This window comes from Ovis canadensis, chromosome 14 (genome assembly GCF_042477335.2).
Source record: "Ovis canadensis isolate MfBH-ARS-UI-01 breed Bighorn chromosome 14, ARS-UI_OviCan_v2, whole genome shotgun sequence".
NCBI classification, from domain to species: Eukaryota; Metazoa; Chordata; class Mammalia; order Artiodactyla; family Bovidae; genus Ovis; species Ovis canadensis.
The window spans coordinates 16,642,271-16,669,259 of record NC_091258.1 but is presented as its reverse complement, the minus strand read 5'-3'; the positions used below and the strand labels follow the sequence as shown (position 1 = coordinate 16,669,259).

General features: G+C 40.5%; 1 protein-coding gene across 1 annotated transcript in view; it reads right to left on the bottom strand.

The window, feature by feature from the left end:
* CNTNAP4 (contactin associated protein family member 4) overlaps nt 1-26,989 on the bottom strand; it is a 289,562-nt gene that overhangs the window by 182,578 nt on the left and 79,995 nt on the right. Inside the window, exon 3 of the mRNA XM_069549623.1 lies at nt 7,675-7,868. Within this exon, the coding sequence (XP_069405724.1) occupies nt 7,675-7,868 (194 nt within the window). The remainder of the gene's footprint in view (nt 1-7,674; nt 7,869-26,989) is intronic.

Genomic DNA, 26,989 nt, shown 5'->3' with positions numbered 1-26,989 from the left:
TGGATAAAGCTGTATCGACTAAGCACGCATACCCAAGCACACACACACTCTCGTCCAGTAAACATATAGGACCTCTGCGTTGTAAACCAACAGAAACATCACCGGATTACTGTACTTGGGATCTGAAGTAAGTAATCACAAACGTGCTTCCTTTTACCATTATGCTTTTGTTAATATCTATTCTAAACCACATTAGCAAAACAGTATGCTGGTCCTCTCTCTAATCACATTTACTCTCTCCTCAGAATATCTCTTATATCCTAGGAATTCAGTAGGTACAGTATGCATTTTAGCCAGCAGTGTTTGGGAATTTCTGTTACATGTAAAATCTGGAAGAAAGGAAAATATATAAGTAGAGTGAAAGAAAATGAAAAATATGTGAATGAGTTTGAAATTCAGCTGATTAAGGTTATACAAACTATGCAAAGTTCTCCAGAAAGTCTTCCTGGAGATAACACAATGGCAGATGCCATCGGGAAAAAGACTCTAGAGATGAGTTGGTGATGACTGGAAAAGTGATGGTGCAGGCTGGACTAGAGTAAGTGCCTGAAAGGCCCTACATTGGGAGGGATCAAGCAGGCCTCACAGAACTGAAGAGCACGGCCCAGAAGAGAAGTCTGAAAACACAAGAAACCTTGGGAATGTCCTGAGAGCAGCAACTAAGTGTCTGAGATTGTAGCTGCGGCACATGAAGACGCTGCCAATGAAACGTGCCAGATCCGGGACGGAATGTGGCCACCCTCTGCCAGGCAAGCAGAAACATCTCAATAAAGGAGCAGTGGGCTGTGTTTGCACAACAAATGTGTGCAACAGCCCCGTTCTAGAGGCAACAACAACGTGCGTTAAGCCACAGATACACCCTTCTACTTGATCCCCTGCAGAGGAGTCCTGGACTCAGCTACAGACTGTCTGATGAGAAACACAGCAATGCTCTCCCTCCCACATAGAAGGCAAAACTATACTCTGTCTTCAGTACATAATGTGATAAACAACAAGAGACTGAATTCATAATTTATGTTTTTCTCCTGCCTTACAGTAGATTACTTGTAAAAAATGACACTAAACCAATGATTCCATCTACACCATGAACTCTGGTTGAAATACTGTTCTTCCCTAGCTTTGCATATTCATCAGTATTGACAGGAGGAAAGAGAGTTAAATTAACATGAATTAGGTGGGAACTTGGGAGAAGGACATGGCAGCCCACTCCAGGATGCTTGCCTGGAAAGCTCAAGGACAGAGGAGTCTGGAGGGCTACAGTCCATGGGGTCACAAAAGAGTCAGACACGACTCAGGCACTAAACAACCCTAACAAGGCGGGAACTTACTATCTTACGTCTCAATTCCGTCCGTATCAAAGTATTACTGATCGACTTTCTTCATGGGTTGATGGAGAAGCCTGCAATTTTGCTACTGAAAGGAATGAGGGATTCAATTACTCAGTGAGTACCTGAATTCTCCCTCATTCTGTAGGAAAAAGTTTATAGAGGTGAGACTTCCTTAGGAACAACATAGCTTCTTAGGGCTGTGCTTGTCTCCCTTAGAGCCATGTATCGCTATTCCCTGCTCTATTCTGAGCCACAGGAAGGCTGAGTGATGGAGACTGACAGTCCCAGGTCCTGTGTGGGCAAGCTTCCTGCCGGCAGAGAGAGTTTGACAGGTGAGAGGAAGGAGGAGCCCGGATATTCCTCCCCACTCTTTCAATGCCTCAGGCAGCTTCTCGGTAGTGGCTGAGCCTCTTATGAGGCTCCTGCTCCCCATGGACAAGCCTTGCTTCCAGAATCTTCCATCGGGCAGTCCCCGCCACAGTTCCAGCACTAACTGCACAGTGTCAGCTACAAGCTCTAGTAACACCACCTTCTCATTATCCCTCTACTCCTGAGGAGTTACAGTGTCTGCTTGCTGCTGCTGGGCTCTGAGGGGCGCACCACCTCACATCTGATTTGCTTTGATCAGCTTTTCCATTACCTGTAACCAATTTCCTAGAATGACTTTGCAGTTTCAGATGCCTGGAGTAATTTCTGATTTTCTGACTGAGTACTGACTCACAAACCAATTTAGTATCAGAAATGTGGTGTTTTTCTATTTTATGATCAAAGATTAGATGACATGTTGCACGCATAAATGCCATCCAACCATTGTAAAATATAAATATATAAACTACTAAAATAATATTAAAAATAATATATGATGCTCCATATTGATAACTCCCATAGGCTTGGTACTATCAATAATTGTTACAAGATAATTTCATATAACAAGTGGGAAATAGCCATTATCTGTTTGTTTTTTTAAAAAATCAATAATTGGATTGTTTCCTATGCACTCCTCTCTGTTGCCCTTCAGTTCTTTCACTCTCAGATTAACCCCTTTGAAACTCCATATAAATCTCATCTTTACCTGCGCTTTAATAAACTGACATATATCCATCCATTGTCCCCATTTCTTTCTCCTCGGCCCTTAAGATTTATTCTCAGCATCCAATGACACTGCAATTGAAAATTTTCCATTGGTTTTGGAACTCACTGCAGCAACGGCCAGTGCACTTTTACATCATCTGTTTCTGATGGCCGTCCAGCACACGGCTGCGCAGAAGTGCTATTAATAAAATCTGCCTAAGTAAATGACCTGCTGCTGGTGTATTGCTTTCTATTTCAAATAGATACGTCTTCACATTTAATCATCTTCCTTTATGTTCTTTAGTAATATTCTAAATATTATCTGCATAAATCTCACAATTTCGTTTTACTTCTTCCCTTGATATTTATCATTTGGGAGTTCTATTTTAAGTGGAGCACATGTATTCCTTTTATGTTTTCACCTAGTTGTTTATATGTAGGAAGATAAATTACAGGTTTTAAAAATTAATTTTATTGTTAGGCACAGAATTTATTGAATCATCTTTTTAAAAAACAAGATGTTCTCTTAGGTTTTTAAGGAATATATTGTATCAATGCCAAATCTTTCCTCCTTTCTATCTTTATATATTTTTCTAGCCTCTTCTCTGATTATGTGCGGTAAGTTTGAAAATTAAAAATGTAAAATAGGAAAGACAGGCTCATCCATTAGTTTTTCAGAAGACCTAACTGACTGCGTCTTAAAGAGCAATAAAGAAACATTTCAGAACATCTCGCTTCCTAGAGAGACTTCCAAACGTACCTCCTGGGACAGGGGAATGAGAAGAGTCAGAAGCAGACATCTGCAGCACTGCAGCACAGCAAGGAAAAGAGGGGAGAAAAGAGGGCGGTGTCTCGCCACTCAACTGTCACGTGGGAGAATGTGAGACACGAGCTGTAAAGTGTTTCTAAAACATGCCATCCTCTGGTTGATGCTTTGAGAATAAACTGGATGTGAGTGTATGCTCCGAAGGGGGCATTAAATCAAATCTGCTGACCCTAATCACTCTCTTCAAATTATTTTTATTTTGCTTGCTTAGGGAGAGGTCAATTGGAAGAATGTGAAGCAATGTTGCCATTTATCTTATTCAATGCATATGTGTTCCCACAGTTTACAGGGGTTCATATATATTTTTGTATATTACATATTCATGTAAAGTTCCAATTTACATGAGCCCAGGAAGTTTATGAGAAGGGACTGACATAACGTGTTTTAGAATGGGCACGGATGGGACGAGGTGAAATAAACCATGCTGCTTGATTGAGAAGGCACCTAGCAGACTAATTGTTCTGATTTATGACCAACGTCACATTAAAAACCCCAATGCAGCCACCTCCAACCAAGCACTCCTAGGTTAATCATTTCCAAAAGAAATACAAACAGGAGAGTCGCTGGGAATACAGACTAATCATATAGACTTTCAATGAAAACATCTTTCTGGCACTCAAGCAGAGGCTGTGTTGAAAGGCAGAAGCAGCTTAAAGCACTCTCCAGGCATTTGCCCAAGTTCTGAGCCAAGGATTGCAAGGCATTAAGCTTGATGATTCGACATGTTGACATGCAGGGCATCAGTGCTGTTACACTTTATATCACCACACATGTGGTGGGCTTAGATACTAGAATAACATAGGAGAAAGGTCAACATAGGGAAAGGTTAGGAAAGCTGCACCTCACAAAGTGGGGAGTCCACCAGACTCACCACACACCTCTCACGTGAATTTCTGCCTCATTGGGTTTTCTATTAAATGACCCCAGCCACTTATTTATTTGACTGGAGATAAATACATGTGAAAATCTTTGCAGGTGATATTTCTGCCCTTTCGGGCTTATAGAGTTGACAACTCAATCACTCACAGTGATAATAATGCCGTGACTATATGGTGACAGGAGATACTTTTGTCTAATTGACTATACACGTCATGGGGGGCTCCGTGTCTTTCACTAGCCAAGGCCAAACCACGACACTCAACACTTTTAATTTAAAAAGTTATATTAACTTCAGAAATATGTTAATATGAAATTATGGGGTTTTGTTTGAAAAATGAGATACAACTGAAATCCATAAACAGTGAACTATTGTGCATAATACACTCCCACCCCATGGACCGTAGCCTACCAGGCTCCTCTGTCCATGGAACTCTCTGGGCAAGAATACAGGAATGGGTAGCCATTCTTTTTCTCCAGGGCATGTAGGTATCAGATCCAAGTCTCCTGCATTGCAGGCAAATTCTTTACTGTCTGAGCCACCAGGGAAGCCTCATTGTGCATAATAATCATATTTACTTAAATAATTCATAAAATTAGTACCATCCCGTCCCTTGCCCTTATAGTTTATGGTGTAAAAGAGAGAATTTGTATAATTCAGCTGTAAAGTTCCTGCACATGTTAATCTGCTTAAAATAATTTCTAAGATGTTAGTTTTATGAAATTCCAGAAATTGTTATTAGATGAGCAAAAATTATACTTTACACTTCCTTTTCCAATCGTTTACAATAAACTGGCTGAAAAGTCTTTTGCCCATGATGTTGAGAAATTTTGTTTTGTCTTAGAGAGGAACAGTTTCAGCAGTTTGCATTTTCTATTTTTTGCAAAATATTTATATGCCATCTAGAATGAGTACTTTGTATGAATTACATTTGTGGGCATTGGACTATAAATTTTGTCCAAAAATTAATTTTAAAAAAATATGTTTCTCTCAAATTTACAGTTCTATCAAGTATATGCATGGCCATAAAGATAACAAATAAAGTATTTTGCCTTTCTTTTTTAAAGATTATTTGTAAGAAGCAGCAGGGCATTTGATGAATTCTTTCAGGTGTACAGAAGTCATTGCTCTCTCTAGCGCTTGAAGAGAATACATTGAAGGAGAATGAGGAATCCCCACGGCAGCATTTCTATCCATGTTGATGGGTTTTATTTTATGTGTTTCTAAACTTGTAACAACTGCCTTTTCTTCCTCTTTCCATCACATTCTCATATAATGCTTTATGGGTTCCCTAACTCTCTTACACAGATTTATTTGTATCATCTGGAGCAGGCTGTGAAGTGCTTAAAAAAATTGTCATGTTTTGTATAATTTGGATACATTACCCATAATGGGCAAAAAAAAAAAAAGGAAATACAGATGTGCAAAATGTGACAGAGTTAAATTCCTCTCTATGAACATCAATTAAAAGTTGGTTTTTGGCTACACAAAAAACCCCACATTAAAGTGATCTGTGCCAGATCATTGTAAGCAACCTGGAACCAGGTTACAATTCACCATGCTTCACTTTGCCTGCATTGCTATTGTAGAGTCACAGAGGGGGGCTTCCCTCAGGGAGGGACCTGAGTAACTACGGGGTAAAGAGAGAGCTATGAGCCTACCTGGGATGGACAGACAGCATGAGTGTGTGTGTGTGACAGCATGTGTGTGTGTGTGTGTGTGTGTGTGTGTCTGTGTGCGCGCGCGCGCATGCGCACGCGTGCGTGTCTATACATATATTGACAATGTTTGAAGATTTGAAGCTGTTTTACCTACACCATAACCTTATCCATTTTATGTGTGGTCATGGCATCAGCGGCAAGTCTCAGTTTTGATCTTGACGTTCAGTTATCCATCTGCTTTCTTTACCATGTCCAAAATTATAGTCCAGTCCTTCTCAAATTTGTTAGTCCATTCTGACCATAGTCAGAGTCTAAAAACGATATTACCAAGCCAAGTAACTGTGATAGATACCATCTGTCTTTACATTGATTGGTTTGGATTAGTTAAGGATATCATTCATGTCACTAATGTACCCTGAGCATCTCACTTCTTACAAGGTAAGTGAAAAAGACAAACAGTACTGTCCAGGTTTGGCTTTCCTCAAGCTTGATCCATGAAAAACAATTAATTTTCACGGTTAATCTTTCTGTTTAAAAAATATCAAAAATATACATCTTACTTAATACAGCTAAATATTAGCCACTACCTATCTAGTTTAAAATCCAAAGCTTATTTAGAAGAAAAGAGTAAAAGATAATCCAAACACCTAGTTAAAAAAATACCTCGTTAGGCTTTCCCAGCTATTGGTTCATAATTATTGTTTAATTTATCCCCAGTTTGAATGGTTTTCATGGGATTAATTCAACCATAATATCCAATTTTTCTTGCTCTTATACATAACTTCAACTTGCTTTGGATTTTAAGGCAGGTTTTCTGAAAATGCTTACAGCAAACTTCCAGCCTAACAGTCGTTCTTTCTAGAGAAAGAGCAGGGCTACATTTTCACAATTCAACTTACATCAATAAACATGCATTGGATGGTCACCAAGTGCTTCAGAGATACAAAGGTGAATAAATCACAGTCCCTTTCTTTGATGAGTTTACAATGTATTCATGGAGTTCTAGGAAGTTTCAAAAGACAGGCCGTTGACTGATCAAAGAAAATTATCATTATGTGCCCAAACAGGCCTCCAAATTATCTGTGTGTTAAGAACAACGCTTCATTAACTTACTCATTTTCTCTGGTTCCAGCAGCTCAGTCAGAGGAAAATTAAAAAAAAAAAAAAAAAAGTTCTTTGATTGCAGTATGTTGTCCCTGGCCCATATAAAATCCAAACCAATACTTTTCTATACTAAAAGAGGAGTCTTTTCTTCACCAGCAAGCAAACTTTCTTTAGCTCCCTTCTCCCACTGGGTATTCATGTATACTCGGTCAGCTACAAATACCACTCACTTTATTACAAACTGCCTCCTGGTCAGTCTCCCTTGTAGCAGCTGTGCTACAAAACACAGCATTTTAACACTTGAAAAGACTACAGAAAGGTTTATATATAAATCATATATGTGTGTATAAGACATATATAAATATTCTAAATATTATATATAAAAACCTCTATATAACTAGAGAGAGATATTAATTAATATTTCTCAGAGTCATCAGAACAACAAAAAAAATTCTTTTCACCAACCTTAAATAAAGGCAATGCAAAACTACTATGTTACTAAACAAAAAATGTTCTATATAGGCTTGGTTTCTTTCTTTAATCTTCACACTATTTAGAGCACTCATGAGATTTTTTTTCTTCAATTTCTGAGGACTCTGAAATAAGTTACTTTTAGTATTTTATTAAATTAAACCATAAAATGTTCCAATATTCATTGGAAAATGAATATTAATACATTGGAAAATGTTTTCTAAGTAAGTCCAAAGATTCTGATTCTAAACGAAGTTTAAGAGATTCCTAAACTGCCTGTAGGAATGACCATGCTTCCTCCTCTGAGAGGCCATGTATTCTGTTAAAGAAACATACCCAGATACTGTCCTCCTGGCGATACTGCTTCCAGTTCCTGCCGCTGTCGCTGAACATCAGGAGGTAGCTGGTCACCCAGTTTGAGCTCCCATATCCCCCTTGGGTGGCCACGGCAGTGATCTCCATTCTCTCTCCAAGGTCAATCTGCAACCACTGGTATTTATTTGACACAAGTGGAGACCAGCCACCAGCTCCTTTTGTGAAAAGAGAAAAAGGAGAAATGAGCAAAGAATTCATTAATGAACTCATCTGTTAATGAACTAGCAATGCCAATAAGAATATTCCTCTATGAAACTTCAGAAAGTCAAATTTCCAAAATGTGAAACTTTTCATAATGGTAAAAAAAAAAAATACAGAGAAACAAGAATGTAATGTAAATGGATGGCGCCTATATTAATTATGTTGATTTCTAGGTGTTACAACCATCCGACACTGGGAGAGCTAATTCAGTGAGGTTAAACTCACTGTTATGTTTAAAGTCCTTAATTTGAGAGGCAGACAACCATGTCAACACATGGAACTAGTATGTTCAGTGCCCACACACATGACTGAGTAACAATTTGCCTTCATACTGTGATTTACCTTCAAACTACATGGAACTTGGAAATGCAGTACTTGGATGCAATCTCAAAAATGAAAGAATGATCTCAGTTCGTTTCCAAGGCAAACTATTCAATGTTACGGTAATCCAAGTCTATGCCCTGACCAGGAATGCTGAAGAAGCTGAAGTTGAAGAGTTCTATGAAGATCTACAAGACCTTTTAGAAATAACACCCAAAAAAGATGTCCTTTTCATTATAGGGGACTGGAATGCAAAAGTAGGAAGTCAAGAAATACCTGGAGTAACAGGCAAATTTGGCCTTGGAGTACAGAATTAAGCAGGACAAAAGCTAATAGAGTCCTGCCAAGAGAATGCACTGGTCATAGCAAACACCCTCTTCCAACAACACAAGAGAAGACTCTACACATGGACATCACCAGATGGTCAACATCGAAATCAGATTGATTATATTCTTTGCAGCCAAAGATGAGAAGCTCTATACAGTCAGCAAAAACAAGACCGGGAGCTGACTGTGGCTCAGATCATGAACTCCTTATTGCCAAATTCAGACTGAAACTGAAGAAGTGGGGAAAACCGCTAGACCATTCAGGTATGACCTAAATCAAATCTCTTATGATTATACAGTGGAAGTGAGAAATAGATTTAAGGGACTAGATCTGATAGACAGAGTGCCTGATGAACTATGGAATGAGGTTCATGACATTGTACATGAGACAGGGATCAAGAATATCCCCAAGAAAAAGAAATGCAAAAAAGCAAAATGGCTGTCTGAGGAGGCCTTACAAATAGCTGTGAAAAGAAGAGAAGTGAAAAGTAATGGAGAAAAGGAAAGATATAAGCATCTGAATGCAGAGTTCCAAAAAATAGCAAGGAGAGATAAGAAAGCCTTTCACAGCAATCAATGCAAAAAAATAGAGGAAAATAACAGAATGGGAAAGACTAGAGATCTCTTCAAGAAAATTAGAGATACCAAGGGAACATTTCATGCAAAGATGGGCTGGATAAAGGACAGAAATGGTCTGGACCTAACAGAAGCAGAAGATATTAAGAAGAGGAGGCAAGAATACACAGAAGAACTATACAAAAAAATCTTCCTGACCCAGATAATCACAATGGTGTGATCGCTCACCTAGAGCCAGACATCCTGGAATGTGATTCAAGCGGGCCTTAGGAAGCATCACTATGAACAAAGCTAGTGAAGGTGATGGAATTCCAGTTGAGCTATTTCAAATCCTGAAAGACAATGCTGTGAAAGTGCTGCACTCAATATCTCAGCAAATTTGGAAAACTCAGCAGTGGCCTCAGGACTGGAAAGGGTCAATTTTCATTCCAATCCCAAAGAAAGGCGATGTCAAAGAATGCTCAAACTACTGCACAATTGCACTCATCTCACATGCTAGTAAAGTAATGCTAAAAATTCTCCAAGCCAGGCTTCAGAAATATGTGAACTGTGAACTTCCAGATGTTCAAGCTAGTTTTAGATAAGGCAGAAGAACCAGAGATCAAATTGCCAACATCTGCTGGATCATGGAAAAAGTAAGAAGAGTTCCAGAAAAACATCTATTTCTGCTTTATTGACTATGCCAAAGCCTTTGATTGTGTGGATCACAATAAACTGTGGAAAATTCTGAAACAGATAGGAATACCAGACCGCCTGACCTGCCTCTTGAGAAATCTGTATGCAGGTCAGAAAGCAACAGTTAGAAGTGGACATGGAACAACAGGCTGGTTCCAAATAGGAAAAGGAGTACATCAAGGCTGTATATTGTCACCCTGCTTATTTAATTTATATACAGAGTACATCATGAGAAACGCTGGGCTGGAAGAAACCCAAGCTGGAATCAAGATTGCTGGGAGAAATATCAATAACCTCAGATATGCAGATGACACCACCCTTATGGGAGAAAGTGAAGAGGAACTAAAGGGCCTCTTGATGAAAGTGAAAGAGGAGAGTGAAAAAGTTGGCTTAAAGCTCAACATTCAGAAAACGAAGATCATGGCATCTGGTCCCATCACTTCATGGGAAATAGATGGGGAAACAGTGGAACAGTGGCTGACTTTATTTTGTGGGGCTCCAAAATCACTGCAGATGGTGATTGCAGTCATGAAATTAAAAGACGCTTACTCCTTGGGAGGAAAATTATGACCAATCTAGACAGCATATTAAAAGCAGAGACATCACTTTGTCAACAAAGGTCCATCTAGTCAAGGCTATGGTTTTTCCAGTGGTCATGTATGGATGTATGTGAGAGTTGGACTATAAAGAAAGCTGAGTGCTGAAGAATTGATGCTTTTGAACTGTGGTGTTGGAGAAGACTCTTGAGAGTTTTTTGAACTGCAAGGAGATCCAATAAGCCCATCCTAAAGGAGATCAGTCCTGGGTGTTCATTGGAAGGACTGACATTGAAGCTGAAATTCCAATACTTTGGCCATCTCATGCGAAGAGCTGACTCATCTGAAAAGACCCTGATGCTGGGAAAGATTGAGGGCAGGAGGAGAAGGGGATGACCGAGGATGAGATGGTTGGATGGCATCACTGACTCAATGGACATGGGTTTGGATGGACTCTGGGAGTAGGTGATGGACAGGGAGGCCTGGGGTGCTGCAGTTCATGGGGTCTCAAAGAGTCAGACATGACTGAGTGACTAAACTGAAGTGAACCGAACATGGAACTTGGAAATGACCTCTAATGTCTAATCATGTTTAGACTCCTTAGAGAAAGAAGGACAGCATTAAGCCCCAGAATACGAGAATGGTCTAGGGATCATTCCTGCCTTCACTCTGTTTATAGTCTTATTCCCTGGTGGCTCAGATGGTAAAGAATCTGACTGTCAATGCAGGAGACAAAGGAGACGCAGGTTTGATCCCTGGGTTGGGAAGATCCCCTGGAAGAGGTCATGGCAACCCACCCCAGTATTCTCGCCTGGAGAATCTCAGGGACAGAGGAGCCTGGCAGGCTACAGTCCATGGGTCACAAAGAGTCAGACACAACTGAGCACAGCACAACACACAGGAGGAACAGACGTGAAAAGCATGCTGGAAACACAACCTGGGAAATATTAATGGTGAGGCAGGTGCAGGGAACAATAATACAGTAAGTGATGGAGGGTTCTGTCCAGTGATAACTGGCTTGCAGCAACGGGCAAGAGATGATTACACTTTCAGGAATTCTACAAGATGATTATTAAACATAGCCATCTTTGCAATTGGCCATAGTGGGAGTATTTAAACTGTGAACATTGGCAAACTCTACACATCAGTACTCACTCCACTCCCAGCCAGTTCTCCAGCACATCACTAGTTGCATCCTATCTGGGAGTGGGGGTGTGGTGATGCCACAGGGGACGGGAGAGCCCCAGAAGAGACAGTAAGTTGTGCTTGAGCACTCAGAAGCAAAGGATGGAAGTCTATGGTAGATGCGAGGAAATACAGGTAGAACAGAATTTATTGTGTTTTGTTTTAGCCAATGCACACCAGAAAATTTCAGATGTGATCACCTACTGTAAGTCTTGTTAAGATATTTCACTATACATCCAGTTTACTGTAATAATGCTTTATTTAGGGAATTTCTTTAAATAATATTGACATTGCTGACTATGTAAGTATTATATAATCTCCATAAAAGTCATTAAATAGGGTTTAACCTATTCTGAATCCATAATTACCTACTATGCGACATATATTCCAATGCAGTATCTGTTGCATAATAAACCAAAGAAGAATATTGGTCCATGCTTCCTCTTCCCCATTCATCTGCCTTCAACTGAAGGCTCTAGGAGTAAGTTCTGACATTTCAAATAGAGATTATCATTAATTTATATACAGTTTTTGAGCAAACTCCGGGAGAAAGTGGAAGATGCAGGAGCCTGGCGTACTACAGTCCATGGGGTCACAAAGAGTTGGACACACTTAGTGACTGAAAACAAGAATAAATATACAGTTTTATTCAAGCATTACTCTTGGTATCTGTGCCCTGTTTTATAAACCTTGAGTCAGGCCCTAATACAAAGAGATGCACAATGAATATTTACTATTATGGGGCAGCGCGTAGCACTGTGAAGCCTAAAGGGAGACGTCTGTGTGAACAACCTCCTTTAATAAGATTTAAAAATCTTCTGGGTGGCAAACAACACAGTGACAGTCCGAGCAAGGAAAAGCAGAACCCTGTGTTTCTCCCAGCTTCAAAGAGGAGGGCGGGCAGCCAGGCCTCCATGTTCTTGCCAGGCAGAGCCATGGAGGGAAAGGTGCCCCAGAAAGGATGACTAGTTGAGGCTGAAAGGGGCAGCTGATGCGTGGCGAGCGGGGAGGAGTTAGCTAGCTTGTGTGCGCTCCCTGTGGACTGGCTAATTTGAGGGGCTCCAGGAAGCAGGGGCTGTGTCCAGGCCTCTGCACCTGGCTCCAGCGAGACCAGTTCAGATGTGCAGTGGCTCCAGAGGGTGTGAGGGAAGGGGCTGGGTTTGGACACAACCAGCTGCTCAAGAAGGGGAACTAACCTGGTTCTAGTCAGGACCTCAAAATGAGTCAAGACAGCATCTTTTAAAAGAATTCTATTCCTATAACGTCCTCTCTTGACAGCATCACACTAACTCCTGCTTGTATTCAGGTATGAATCCTGAGATTACTCACTACATAGTCTTTAGAACTAGATGCTTCTTTTCAAATTTCCTTCTGTCTTGGAGGGAATCGTTGTTCAAAAGTGTCTTTCACTCTACACATCGAAAGTACAATGTTCTCCTTAGGGACCCAAAATATTTAGAGATTGCTCAGTTTTTACTGGTGTGTTTTTACTTTTCTCTGTATTTGCCCTTGGAGAATGTATGGTTTGGGCTGGTAACCTGGATGAGTAGAGTTCTCTGGGGCACCACCTGCCATGTTTAGGTGATGGGGAAAAACTCTTATGTTTTAAGTAAGAAGGCATGCTGGGCAGACAAGGGACCTGGCTGTAATCTGAGCGCCTTGGTGTCATTGACCTGGCATGGCTTTGCTGTCCACAAAGGGCATCTCTCATGCACTCTGTTATCTACGTGGAAGAGAACTTACTTTTGAATGCTCTGAAGAACACCTGACCAAAAATGGCTCAGGGAGCTGTCGAACCCTGACTGCCAACTGCTCTCATAGCATTATTTTAAAATCTAAGCCAACACCTTCACCATATTTCATTTCTCAGGATGTAATCAAACTCTATCCAACTTTCCCGCTTATTTTACTGTGGTATTACTTAGTATTTATGCGGTGAGTACTTTGCGTTGGGCACGCTGTGAAGGCACTGTTGCTTAATTCTCCAGGCACCGTGCTGAGACACAGAGGCTCTGAACATCTTGCGCCAGTCTGCAGAGCAGCAAGACGCACCGAGCTCTGAACCAGGACCCGGTGGTGCGCCCGCCTACTGTTAGGACACCTAAGCGGATGTGTCATAACGGACGTAGAAAAGACAGCAGCAGCCAGGGTGGGGAATTTCAGGATTTGGCTACCAGGCAGTAGGGTCATCTTCCCTCTCTAGAGTTAACAACAGACCACATCTGTGAAGTATGGATACATGACGGGAGGGGTGAATGGGTAAAAACTTGCCTCCAGTGTTCAATCTAATTTTTACTGTTCTGCCTCAGATCTATCAAAAGTCTTCAAGTTGAAAGTTCCTGGGGTCTGATGTTTACCAAGGGTGCTTGGTTAATACCAGTGGCATAGTTGCAGATACGTTGCAACTCTCTCTGCATTTTTTAATCTTCTTTCTTTACATAGAAAAGTTGGGAAAAGAACGGACAAGGTGTCTCCAGCCAGCCATCATCTTTCCCTGGAGTTTCTATGTTTGGAATTTTATCTACATTACCTTACACCTTTGAGAAAAATACTGAGTCATTTTGTTTCTTGCTCTTTCTAATTAATCTTAACGGTCTAAAGTCAGTTATGAAGGCACATTTTTAATACAGAGTAGCATATTTCTGTGGCACTTTTGACACTCCTTTATAGACCACTATTTAAAACACAAACACGTAAGAGAAGCACAGTGAGAGGGGGAAAAAAAAAAGAATCAGCGTGATTCCAGTGAGTGAAAATTGGATCATCAATTCTCATCAGGAGCACAAGGCATCTCTCACTGACCGCTCCCTCTTCCCAGCATCACTCACCGTTACAGCTGCACCAACCGACTTGAAACATTTGCAGTTAATTGACCTTGAACATTTCAATTTCTTACCTGTGGCGAAAAGGTACTACTGATATGCTAATCAAGCGATGTCATTAATGAGGTACACCAATAAGGTAATGGGAATTCAGATGCTCCCAGGCTTTACCAAGTAATGTCAGCAGGATAATTCAGCCATAGGGAATCCTGAGATTGCAATAGGGTTTTAAACCAAGCAGCGCTGAAGTGTGTGATGGAGTTTTGAAGGTTCTAATTTTAAAACAAATGCTGAATAGTAATGTGGAAAATGTAAGTACACAGACACAGGTATATAGACATGAGTATAGAACTCAGTATCCTTCAGTCGTGCCAGCCTATGATGACATGTAGGGACAAAAGTGACATGAAATGAAAGTGCAGCTGCAGCCGAGGCTGAGCTACCCCAGGCGGAGGCCTCCCGCATTGCCAGGTGGATTCTTTGCCCCTGAACACCAAGGATTCCAAGGTTGCTGCTGCTGCTGCTAAGTCGCATCAGTCGTGTCCGACTCTGTGCGACCCCATAGACGGCAGCCCACCAGGCTCCGCCGTCCCTGGGATTCTCCAGGCAAGAACACTGGAATGGGTTGCCATTTCCTTCTCCAATGCATGAAAGGGAAAAGTGAAAGTGAAGTCGCTCAGTCATGTCCGACTCCTAGCGACCCCATGGATTGCAGCCCACCAGGCTCCTCCGTCCATGGGATTTGCCAGGCAAGAGTACTGGAGTGTTACTGACGCTTAATTGACAAGACAGAGTCTTGTCCCTCCATTCTCTCCTTCCCCACATCACAGTCCTCCTTCTATTCCACCCTCCTTTTTCTCCTGCCTTGGTCTCATTACTGAGACTTGGCATAATAAAATGTCATAAATTTATTCAAACAGAAACACTTCTTGCATCTTCGTATCACAGCCTGAAATTTCACACTTAAAACCTTCCACTCATTGATGAGACTTTTACATTAAAGCACTGTAGTACTGCTATGAGATTTAAATTTAAAAAGCACAAGTGCCTATTGATTTCTCTCACACACAGCAAGCATGTGAGTATATCAGAGCTGTTACTTTTTGAACCATAAAACAATTATTACTGCTATCAACTCCAAAGAGTTACCATCACAGTAAAGTTGAGCTTTGAAAAAATTTAGTTACTGAATGACCACAAAATACAGCATCTCTTGTGTCTGCTGCCTCCTGCTCTTAAACATCAGGTTCCTAAAGAACTGGCTTCTATAATATATGTTGCTATGAACTGTCAAGAAAGAAAAGCAAACTAAAAATTATCTGGTGCCTACTGTATGCTAAGTCACTAGAAATTTTACACACAATATTAAACTGAATTATTAAAATTATCTAGTGAGATGAAATCTTTTAACATCTCTTCTTTTCAAATGAAACTTTATTTAAAAAAGAGATTTACAGAAGCTAAGTAAAATAACCCAAATTTTTAGTATAGATGAAAAATTATTTTTAAAGTGATTTTAATCTATTAGAATCTCATTTTAAAAATCTCCTCCTTTTTCATTCTTTAACCTTGAAATAATTATACAACTATCATTGCCCCAGGGTGGTATATTCTATCCCAATAACATATTCAAATAGTATATTCAGTGTTATTTAAATATAAATAACTAGCTGGCTGAATTATGTTTAAGACCCTCATATTCCATCTACTAGGTAGCATCAATATTTAGTTCAGGACATGGAGGAACATTTTACAATTTCATAGAAGTGAAAGAAAAACTGAAGATAAAGTACTCTTGGTTGGAACCTTAAAATATAGAAAAGAATCTCATCTATCCCCTACTAATATTAAAAATGGCATGACTGCCACTGCTGATGGTCATCAGTGAAGGTGACGTGTCACAGAGCTTGTCGACTTTGTAAAGGTTGGAACACAGGAAAGGGCAAGCCATATTTCTCAAGATTTAAAGCACAGAAGGACACAGGTGCTCAAGGACACAAGACAGAAGGGAACACAGTTCAATAACAACCCTAGCCACCGTTAGGGCATCTACACTTCCACAAAGTAACTGGCTTAATTAAAACTCTCATAGAGGAAATTTTCCTCTAAGGTTATTTTTTTCACATGTGATTTCATCTAGATTTCCCCACAAGTGGAAACTAGCCGGGATCATTTTGATTTTGACAGTGAATTACAATAAGGTAAAAGGATCAGAAAAAAAAAAAATGTGTCAATATTTGTCTGGCTCCCTTAAATGGTCTGCAGTGCCCTGGGGCCACCACTGAGAACCTTATCAAGCTTTGTATTCTACCAGTGTTGTTCTTTTTTGCTGGAAGAAACACAACTCTATTGATGCTCCGTGCCTGGCTCGTCCTGCTGCACGTTTACTCCTGAATTTTGGCCCAGCTGCCCCTGCCTGCAGAGATTGTCACAGCAGGGGCAGGCCAGCTAGCCTAGCCAGCAGGGCAATTCCTGGATTTTACGGAGACGGTTAGAGAACAACTCTCTTTTCTGCTGCAAAAGCTGAAAGGATGGGAATTAGGCATCAAGTTGTAGGAGCAATGGTCGAGGAAAACCTGGGTGAAGCAGCAAAGACCCAAGCAGATTGGAGAGATGAAGCTAGAGGCAGTTCTGATGGCACAGTCAGCATCCCCGAGTCCCGCTGGGCCCACAGGGCAGCCCCGCGCTTTCCAGGTGCTGTTGTTGTTCGCTCAGCCATGTCCGACTCTCTGCGACCCCACGGACTGCAGCACACCAGGCTTCCCTGTCCTTCACCATCTCCTGGAGTTTGCTCAAACTCATGTCCATCTAACCATCTCATCCTCTGCCACCCCTTTCTTTTGCATTAAATCTTCCTCAGCATCAGGGTCTTTTCCAATGAGTCAGTTCTTTGCGTCAGGTGGCCAAAGCACTGGAGGAGCTTCAGCTTCAGCATCAGTCCTTCCAGTGAATATTCAGGTGGATTTCCTTTAGGATGGACTGGCTTATCTCCTTGCACATGAGCCACTGGGCAGCCCCTTCCACTTGTGCTGAATCCACTCAGGCCACTGCACCAGCAATTCTTCACTCTTGTCTTCATTATTTTTTTCTCCTTAATGGATCCCACTACTATACATGCATGCTGCTATTTTCCCCATTTTAAAAGGAAAAAAAATCTTCTCTTGACTCCATTCTATTTTTTCTATTAAGATAATACATTAATTCAAGTACAATGTCCATACACATTCTTTACAATGTTTCTGATCTCATCCTCTCTTAGGCCAGTGTCAATCAGACTTTCAGTCCACGTCACTTAACTCAAGCTGCTCTTGTCAAGGTTACCGAAGAATTCTGTATTGCTAAATCAAATGGTCTGACTACCACTTGGCCTGTCAGCGACATCTGAGACATTCGACTACTCCCAATGCCCTGATTTTCTTTGTTCGCTTAATTTCCTCAAAAGCTCATTCTCTTAACCTTCTTCTTAGTTTGTTTATTTTTCAAAATTTTTAGCCACATCATGTGCCATGTGGGATCTTACTTCCCCCACCAGGGATCGAACCCACGGCCCCTGCAGTGGAAGCGCAGAGTCTTAACCACTGGACCCTCAGCGCAGTCCTCTTCTTAGTTTGTTTGTTGCTCCGTCTCTATCTCCAGTGATGGTTTTTCCTTTTATCTCTTCCCTCTCAAGGCTGAGATGTTCCAGGGCTCAGTCCTTCGCCCTGCGTCTTTTCCATCTTCATCCACCCCTGGATGGCCCCTCTCGGCCTCAAGGACTTAAAAATATCATGTGCCAGTAATTCCCTAGTTTAGATCTCCATCGCCGAACTCTTCCCTGATATTAGACTCACTGCTTGATATCTTTAACATTTCCCAAACGCCTTTTCTTCCCCCAAACCCCACTCTATTCACATGCTTCACCAAACTAGTTTATGACAATTCCATTCTTAACAATTTTTAGGGACAAAAAAAAAACCAGAGTTGTGCTCGACTCCTTTCTTTCTTTCTCACTGTACTACCAAACCGACAAAAATACTGCTGGTATTACTCAACTCTGCAGAATCAGAGGACTTCTCCATCTTCACTGGGGCTCCTTTCTAGCTCAGCCTGGATTCTCGCCATAGCAAGCTAACAAGGCTCCCTGCTTCTCCCTTGGCTCTACACCCTCTACACAACAGGTTTAAGTTATTTCTGTGCTCAAAACACTACACTAACTTCCACACACGGTGGAAGGCAAAGTCATCGCTGTACAGCCTCCAGATTCCTCACGTGACCTGCCTCCCTCACAAGGCTCCCACCCCAGGTCTGGCTTTCCAGATCAGGACCCTCCATCAACAACGGCCTCCTCGAGATTCTCCAAGCAAATGTCATTCTCCCATCTCCCATCCCGCCCTGTGATAAGCTATCCTCTCTGCCAGGAGTGCTACCGCCCGGTCTGCTCAGATGAGATGCTCTCATTCAAGCTTGTCTCTCCTGACCTTCCCTATTAAAATTCCTTCCACCCAGCAGTCCTGCTCCAAACCACTTCATCCAAACCAGTTTTCTCTCTCTCTTTTTTTTTTTTTTTGCCAGACACTGACATGCTGCTGCTACTGCTGCTAAGTCGCTTCAGTCGTGTCCAACTCTGTGCGACCCCATAGACGGCATCCCCCAGGCTCCCCCATCCCTGGGATTCTCTAGGCAAAAATACTGGAGCGGGTTGCCATTTCCTTCTCCAATGCATGAAAGCGAAAAGTGAAAGTGAAGTCGCTCAGTCGTGTCCGACTCTTCACGACCCCATGGACTGCAGCCCACCAGGCTCCTCCGTCCATGGGATTTTCCAGGCAAGAGTACTGGAGTGGGGTGCCATTGCCTTCTCCAGACACTAACATATTTATACATAATTTCTTATTCACTATATTTCTTTATCATTTATCTTGCCCTATTAGAATATAAGCTCAATGAGGCCTACAGTCTTTGCCTGTTTTGTTCGAAGATAGATTCTATGTGTCTAGCACACTGCCTGACACATAGTAGGAGCTTAATGCATAAAGGAATTAAGTAAATCTGTAATGAAAGTAGTAAGACTGTATAAATTTATATACAACATCTGAATGTATTATACCTAGCGGTGAAAGCTAAAACTAAATAAGAGCACAAGACATTTCTCTCTGCAAAATGGCATTTTCAATGAGGTGCTCAAAGAGAAAACTTAAAGCACTCGGCTGAGACATACATCCACACACACACAGGCATGCACACACATACACACAATGTCTACCAATCACCCCAAAGGTACCTAGTTTAATCACTTGTGAACTATTATTTCCTAGATGTATTTATTGCTCTGTTTTCAGCTTTTTTGATACAATAAAAAAAGAGATGCTTTTCACTTTATTTCCCCAGCAAGGTTCTAAATTAATAATACCTTACTAAATTCTCCTAGGTTTTAGTGCTTTGCTATTGATCAATTTTTCCTCCCAGCAAATTGGAAGGCCGACTTTCAGCCCTACTTCTTGCATTGCCAGATCAAACATTTCTGAAGTCTTTAATAATTCAGTGGATTGATCAGTAAATATTTACATCCTTTCTCTGCTCAGGCATTTTGATTGGTATATTTGATGTGCAAATTTGGGGACAGCCAAATTTCATCTTAGAAGATTAGAATAAAATTACAAAAATGCCAGATTCTGTGCTTTAATTCCACTACAGCCAGTTTTATTTCACTCAAATTAGTAGTTTTGGAAAAATCACTCTGAGCACATGATGTCTGAAAATTCAGATGGTAATCAGGATTTGCCCATGTCTTGCTTTCTGAGACCATTATAATACTTTTCTAAAAGTTTCGGTTTAGGTCTACTACAGCAAGGCAGGTCATTTCAGTAAATGACCTCATGCATCAGATAGAGCATACTGACAATATCCCAGAGACTGAAAAACCATTTTTGCTTCCCTACCTTTTTTTTTTTTATCTTCCCCGGCCAGAGAGAGATGATAAGCTGTCATGAGCCAAATGTCCTCATATCACTCCTGGGTCAAGAAACTGAAGGCACTCTCTTGTACCCAACAGACATCATTTCCACATAATGATTGGAAAAGCCAGCAATACTAGGACACAGCATAATCAAAAGAGGTTTAAAAAAAAAAGTACAAAACCAATTCTAGGAATTTGATTGATTAAATCATTTAATATTTTCCCAATTTGAGAAAATGCTACAACATTAAAACAGCATTATAACCCCAGTGAATAAGATATGTTTACCTCTAGGCTTAGGTGTTTGTTGAATTTAGTATTAAATACACGTTTTATTTAATTCCATTATTTATTCATTTTTAAGTGTAATTTATCGTGGAAACTTTTCTTTCACAGGCAACAGGAAAAATTATTAGTGATGTTTGTGGCCAAGACAGCCTTGATGACCCCCACAGCCTGACTAAACTTTAGGCAGTTTTTTTTCTCTGACCATAGAACCCACCCTCCCTTTTTCTCAGAGCATTTAATTTAGGGAAGTTGCCACTGTAAATTATTTCTCTGTCCCTTAAAATGGAAATCTTCATGAAGCCTCTTTACAGTTTTACAACCCAAGAATGTCTTTCTCAAGAATCTTAGTCATCCCTCTGAAATATAATCAAGAAAGATAGACCCCTATCTCCCAGCCTCTGCAGGGAGGGCAAGAGCCTAACTTCCACAAGCACCAATTAGCAGACACAAATGCCCTAAGCACACTGACCAGGGTCCCCTAATGTTCTCCAGTACTTTTCCATTAGCTCAGCTCAGTGCTTAAAAATCCCCCCATCTTGATTTCAACAGTTGCCTCTCTCTCCCCTACTGCAGAAGTCTTGACCCCCATTGCTATAGACTTGAATAAAGTCTTTCTTGTCTTTTTAACTCAATCCAGTGCAATTTTCTTTGATGAGATAATTGGGTTTTTTTATTAGAATGATGTATTTTTCATTTTTCTACCTAAATGAGTCATGCTCCCCAGAAACCATTACACAATCAGAGTCTGAGAAGATAAAAGAACAAGGCTTAGAAATGAATGAGGGTCTGACTAGAGCTAACCAGAGGGATTCTTCACTGTAGTGGCGGTGGTGGTTTGTGTATGTGTTAGTCACCCAGTAGTGTCCAGCTCTTGGGACCCCATGGACTGCAGCTCACCAGACGCCTCTGTCCATGGGATTTCTCAGTCAAGAACACTGGAGTGAGTTGCATCGCCCTCCCCCAGGGGATCTTCCTGACCCAGGAATTGAACCCACATCTCCTGTATTGCAGGCAAATTCCTTACCACTGAGCCACCAGGGATTCCCCTTCACAGGAGCAACAATGCCCGAAAATCACTGCACATTTTCTCTACCTATTTACCCAAAGAATGTCACAGCCAGCTTCAGGGAACCTAAACAAAACAAGAGGTGCCATGGGAGCCAGAATAGGTGATGGCCTTTGCCAAGAGGACAGCCAAAGGGACTGACTGGTCACTAAATTCAGCAGCGCACATCCACAAACACAGGGCCAGGACCAAGCCAACCACACTCAGGCTGCCCTGAACTGGGACAGAAAGATCCAATCAGTGATCTCCAGTGGACATCAACACAGCAAACAACACGTGCCAGGGAAGCCCCTCGCCCAATGGTGCCAAGACACCATCTGCGCTCCGCTGATGCCAACTGCATTTTGGAAATGTGTAATGGGAAGATTGGGAAATCAGAAGGTCTTAGCTTTTACCTAGAAGAGGCTGACACACCCAAAGGGGGTTCCTATACTCAGCAGGGGGGCAGGGGAGTGCGTTGAGGTGACCTGGCAAAGTGGGCACAAATGGGAAACTATCTCTGAAGTGAAGAGCAAGCAGGGTCTTCCCCAACTGAAAAGAACACTCAACTGCTAAAGTTTTGACAAAACTGAAAAATATATGGTGTTTCCATGTTATTTCTCAACTACTAATATAACTTGCAGTCTCAGAGGTTTAAAACTGGCTTGAGAAAATCAGATCAACCAATATTTCAAATCTGAATGATGAAAGATACTAGAGTATCTTTATGCGTTTTTTTTGTGTGTGCTTAACACCCTCAAAGCTGCTGATTATGCATTTTTATATAATTTATGATTTTCAAAACTATATGTGGATTGTCAAGAACATTTGCATGTTTACATGGGGGGTCAACCAGAATTGATGTATGTATCTGATCAAAAAAAAAAACATTTTGCCATATGCAAAGCATTGATACAGTCAAGTTTACACTCTAGAGCAGAATCACTCAACATTCACTGGGCATCACACCGATTTGTGGCACAAATAAGAGAGAAAGAAACACACACACACACACACACACACTCTACTGTCTTTAATAATATAGTGTTCTACAATTGCACAGTGCAGTTACATACAAACAGGATTTGGTGTCTGAAGCCAGCAGGTACAATATTCCTCTGTGCTCACATTCAATTCCAGAAATGCTTTGGATGGCAGACTCTTTTGCTATACAAATGAATTGCTCCCTCTAACATCCAAGCACCCTAGCCAGCTCCATCTGGCTCCTGGCCTATGTACAAATAGAGGAACACACAAGGGTTATAGTTTTTAAAAAAAATACAGAGGAAAAATATGCTTTTATGAGATTTATGTCCAAACTATGATACATGACCATACTTTGCCAGTGACAGACATATATTTAGATTTTTTAAACATTATCCTCAATTATTACCTGTGTGTTCAATGGTTTCTTTACTTCTTTATACAAAACAAATCAAATTTCAACATATTAGATTTTTCAGTAGTTTATTGTGCCAAAATTGTGAAGACTCCAAATGGACGTAAGTGTAACAAACCTCTGTTGGATGGTTTTTTCCAATTAAGTTATTTTTTAAATTTATTAATCTGATTTTAGCCTATGGTTATAAACTTGTCATTTTGTCACTGTATCACCTAAACTGAGAGATAAGCCCTTTCTAAAATGATACACCACCAATTATTCTGTATCAGAAAGGATAGCCTGCATTGCCCTAGCTTCACAAAGATAAAAATCATCTTATTTTGAGGGTGCTTGATTGAATCCACCAGGATGTGAAAGGTGGGGAAGCACAAGAAGGGGAAAAAAACACATCATTTTGTTCTGTGTATCTCTACCTTTTTACTATTTGCAATGTATAATGGAAAGTTCTAAATTGTCCATCTTGATAAAAAAAAGGAAGTCTCACAAGGCAGCTTCATTTCCACCCTAACCAATGAGGCCGTTCACACGACTGTCAGGCCGCCTATCACGGTTCATGGTTCCTAGTGTTCACTGATCCACTGAGTCATAATAAAGTGATGTTTCCAGCTGGGAATGAGAGTTAATGCAAACACTTTCTGGATCAGAAAAGATGAACCCCAAAAGTAGGCCATGCTCTGCCTCATCAATTTCAAACTGTTCCAGCCAATACTGTGACTCTCGCCCACATGCCTGTGTCTCCCTGCACGTTCCGTCACCGCACAGGAGAATGCGGCAGCTGAGAGCAGCATCCTGGCAGGAGCAGCTCATCGCCTGGTCATCACGGCAGCCAGAACAACGACAGAAACAAGTAACACTTTTGACGAACAAAATGAAAATTCAGTTATCAACATGGCTTATCATATTTTTTGCCACTGTTTTTGCTTTTACTATATTCTTTTTCTGAAAAAAAAGTTAACTTATCAATACTGTTTGGAATACACCTTCAGAGCTTAGAATTTTACGTTTCAATTTTTTTAATTACCATCAAAACTTTTTTAAGAAAAATAAATGAGTGGGGCCTTTTGAAAGTGAAGAATAAGTTTAGGGCTATGATTATGGTGATGGTGTTATGGGTATATATTTATCTCCAAACTCATCAAGTTGTATGTATTAAATATGTACAGCTTAATGCATATCAATCACACCTCCACAAAGTAGTTTTAAAATAAGCAATTCATAATTTCAAGAAATATGAACATATTTCCAGAGTCAGCTGAGCCTGTTAAACATAAATGCCAAGATCTTTATATTTGTATTTAAAGGTATCAGTTTTTCCTTCAACAAATGTGTAACTGAATAGAAGAGTATTGTAGTGTGTTAACTGTGCTTTGTAAAAAAAAAAAAAAAAAAGATCTTTTGTAAATATACACAATCCTAGGATTTTGGCTCTTTTCATAAAACACTGAAGGAACAATATGACTGCATGGATGCTAATATTTTTTTACATCTGTATATTTTATTTTAATTGTTTAATTGAAGGATAATTGCTTTACAGACTTTTGTGGTTTTCTGTCATACATCAACAAGAATCAGCCATAGGTACACCCATGTCCCTCCGGGACCTCCTTCCCATCTACCTTCCTATATATTTAAGGGGACCTCCCAGATGGTCTTTAGGCAGAGTTTCAGTAGGAATTCATGATTTACATATCTCTTGAAGGATGATGCTTTCAACAAAAGAAAAACAGCTGTTTGCTTTTGCTATGCTGACATTCTGCATCTTTAGAATATGTGCCTAGGTGAATAACAGAGCTGCAAATTAAACTATCAGGAAATGTTTCATGACCAAACATCTGTTACTGAGAGCACCTTTAGCTCCAGGTGACACTGCAACTTCTTGGGTTTTCCCTCACTCCTCTGGTTGGCCCTTTCCAGCATCCTTCAGGGAGCTTCCTTTCTCCACTTTTGTTGAAGAGATAACACAACTACTCTCTCCTCTTTTACTTTACATTCTCAGTGGACTACATTTCTCATGCCTCTGGCTGCAATGATTAATTTTGTTGTTGTTGTTTTAGATGATGAGGCCTGAACCTTTATCTTTAGCTCTGACTTCCTTTGAAATCTAAATTCAAAATCCTGAATGTTTCCTATATATCTATTCATGGATGCCCTATAGATATCTCAAACTCAACATTCCAAAAATGGATGCCTTACCTCCTGTCAAAACCAGATGGCCACATCATTTCCATCTTCAAGTCGCTCAGACTAAAATGTGAAAATCATTTCTAATTATCCTCTTTCAATAATACAAATTTCTATATGTGTAGAAATTGCCAAATCTGGTCAACATCATCTCCAAAGTGACTGTCATCGACCCTTTTGCTTTTCATGATTCCTACTTCAGTTTAAGTCCATATGTCAACCACTCAGTTCAATTTATTTTCTGTATTTATTTTTAGTTGCTGAGGATACGGCTTTGAAGTGAGTAAATAGACATGGAAGCATCTGCGAGATCCCAGGGAGGGAGACTGGCGGCCTTAATGCTCTGTGGATAATCGCTTCGATGTCAGATGCCGGGAGGGCAAGGAGCTGGGAAACAACAAAGTCAAGGATAATAGCTTGGAAAAGTTTCTGGATGGTGGTGCTGAGAGGAGGGAAATCTGCAACATGCAAAATTGAAAGAACAGGAATCCTGGGGAAGCATGAAGGACTCAGAATGCTAGGAGTGATTCACTGTAGAACAGAGGGGCAGGTCTTCTAGGGTGATAAAAATGAAGGAAGCAAGGCCATGGGGTTTACAAACGTTTACAGGGTTTGGAAAGGAAATCAGGAAATTATACTCTGAGCCTGAGAGTCTACTCTTCCTAAAAATCTTCAATATGTGCCTTTTAGATAACCGACCTGTTTTTGCCACCATTCTCAGAGTTGTTTTGGTAAAAGCAAGTTGAATCTTTTTTCTCCTGGTTACAAAGAGCATCCTTTTTGGCACAGCACTAAATGCCAACTTCAGTCTGGCACTGGAGCCTCAGAAAAATAGTCTATTTTTTCATGAAGTCTGTTCTCATTCTCCACAATTTCATTTGAATTATACTTATCCTTATGCCTCTCACTCAGCCAGAACTTCGTTTCCTCCACCTCTCAGCTACAACTCAAATACCACTTCTCCCACAATCTAGCTATAAGAATTCTGTAATATGAGATAATACAGTTTATTTATGTTTGTTAAATTAATAACTAAGAATCAAGTTCCCTATGAGAATACCATTTGAAAGCCCCTTGGCAGAAATGTTTGTACACTGCTAAGACACAAAAGTGAGGCTTGCCATTAGCTAAACTCTTATTGTTCTAATATGGCCAAATTCAGAGCAATTGAAGTAAATTAGATAGACTCTGAGATGATTTCAGAAGGTCAAGGGGCTGTGAGAGTTTTGCTTTCTAGTAACAAAGTAAAATTACAGACTTTTTTAATGAGCAAATTCAAATTTTCAAAGGATCTTAAACTCTCTCCATGTCATTTTTTTTCTAAGATATACTTCTGATTACTTTCTGTCAATTTTTTTTGTAATATCTGAAATTGTATATTGAATTCCACTGAATAAATGAATTTTGGCTGAATATTAATTTGCCACTTCCTGGCAAATAGATGGGGGAAAATGGAAACAGTGACAGACATTATTTTCTTGGGCTTCAAAATCACTGTGGACAGTGACTGCAGCCATGAAATTAAAAGAGGCTTGCCGCTTGGAAGAAAAGCTATGACAGATCTAGACAGCATATTAAAAAGCAGAGATATCATATTGCTGACAAAGGTCTGTCAAAGCTATAGTTTTTCCAGTAGTCATGTACAGAGGTGAGATTTTTGACCATTAAGAAAGCTGGGTGCTCAAGAATTGATGCTTTCAAACTGTGATGCTAGAGAAGACTCTTGAGAGTCCCTTGGACTGCAAGGAGATCAAACCAATCAATCCTAAAGGAAATCAACCCTGAA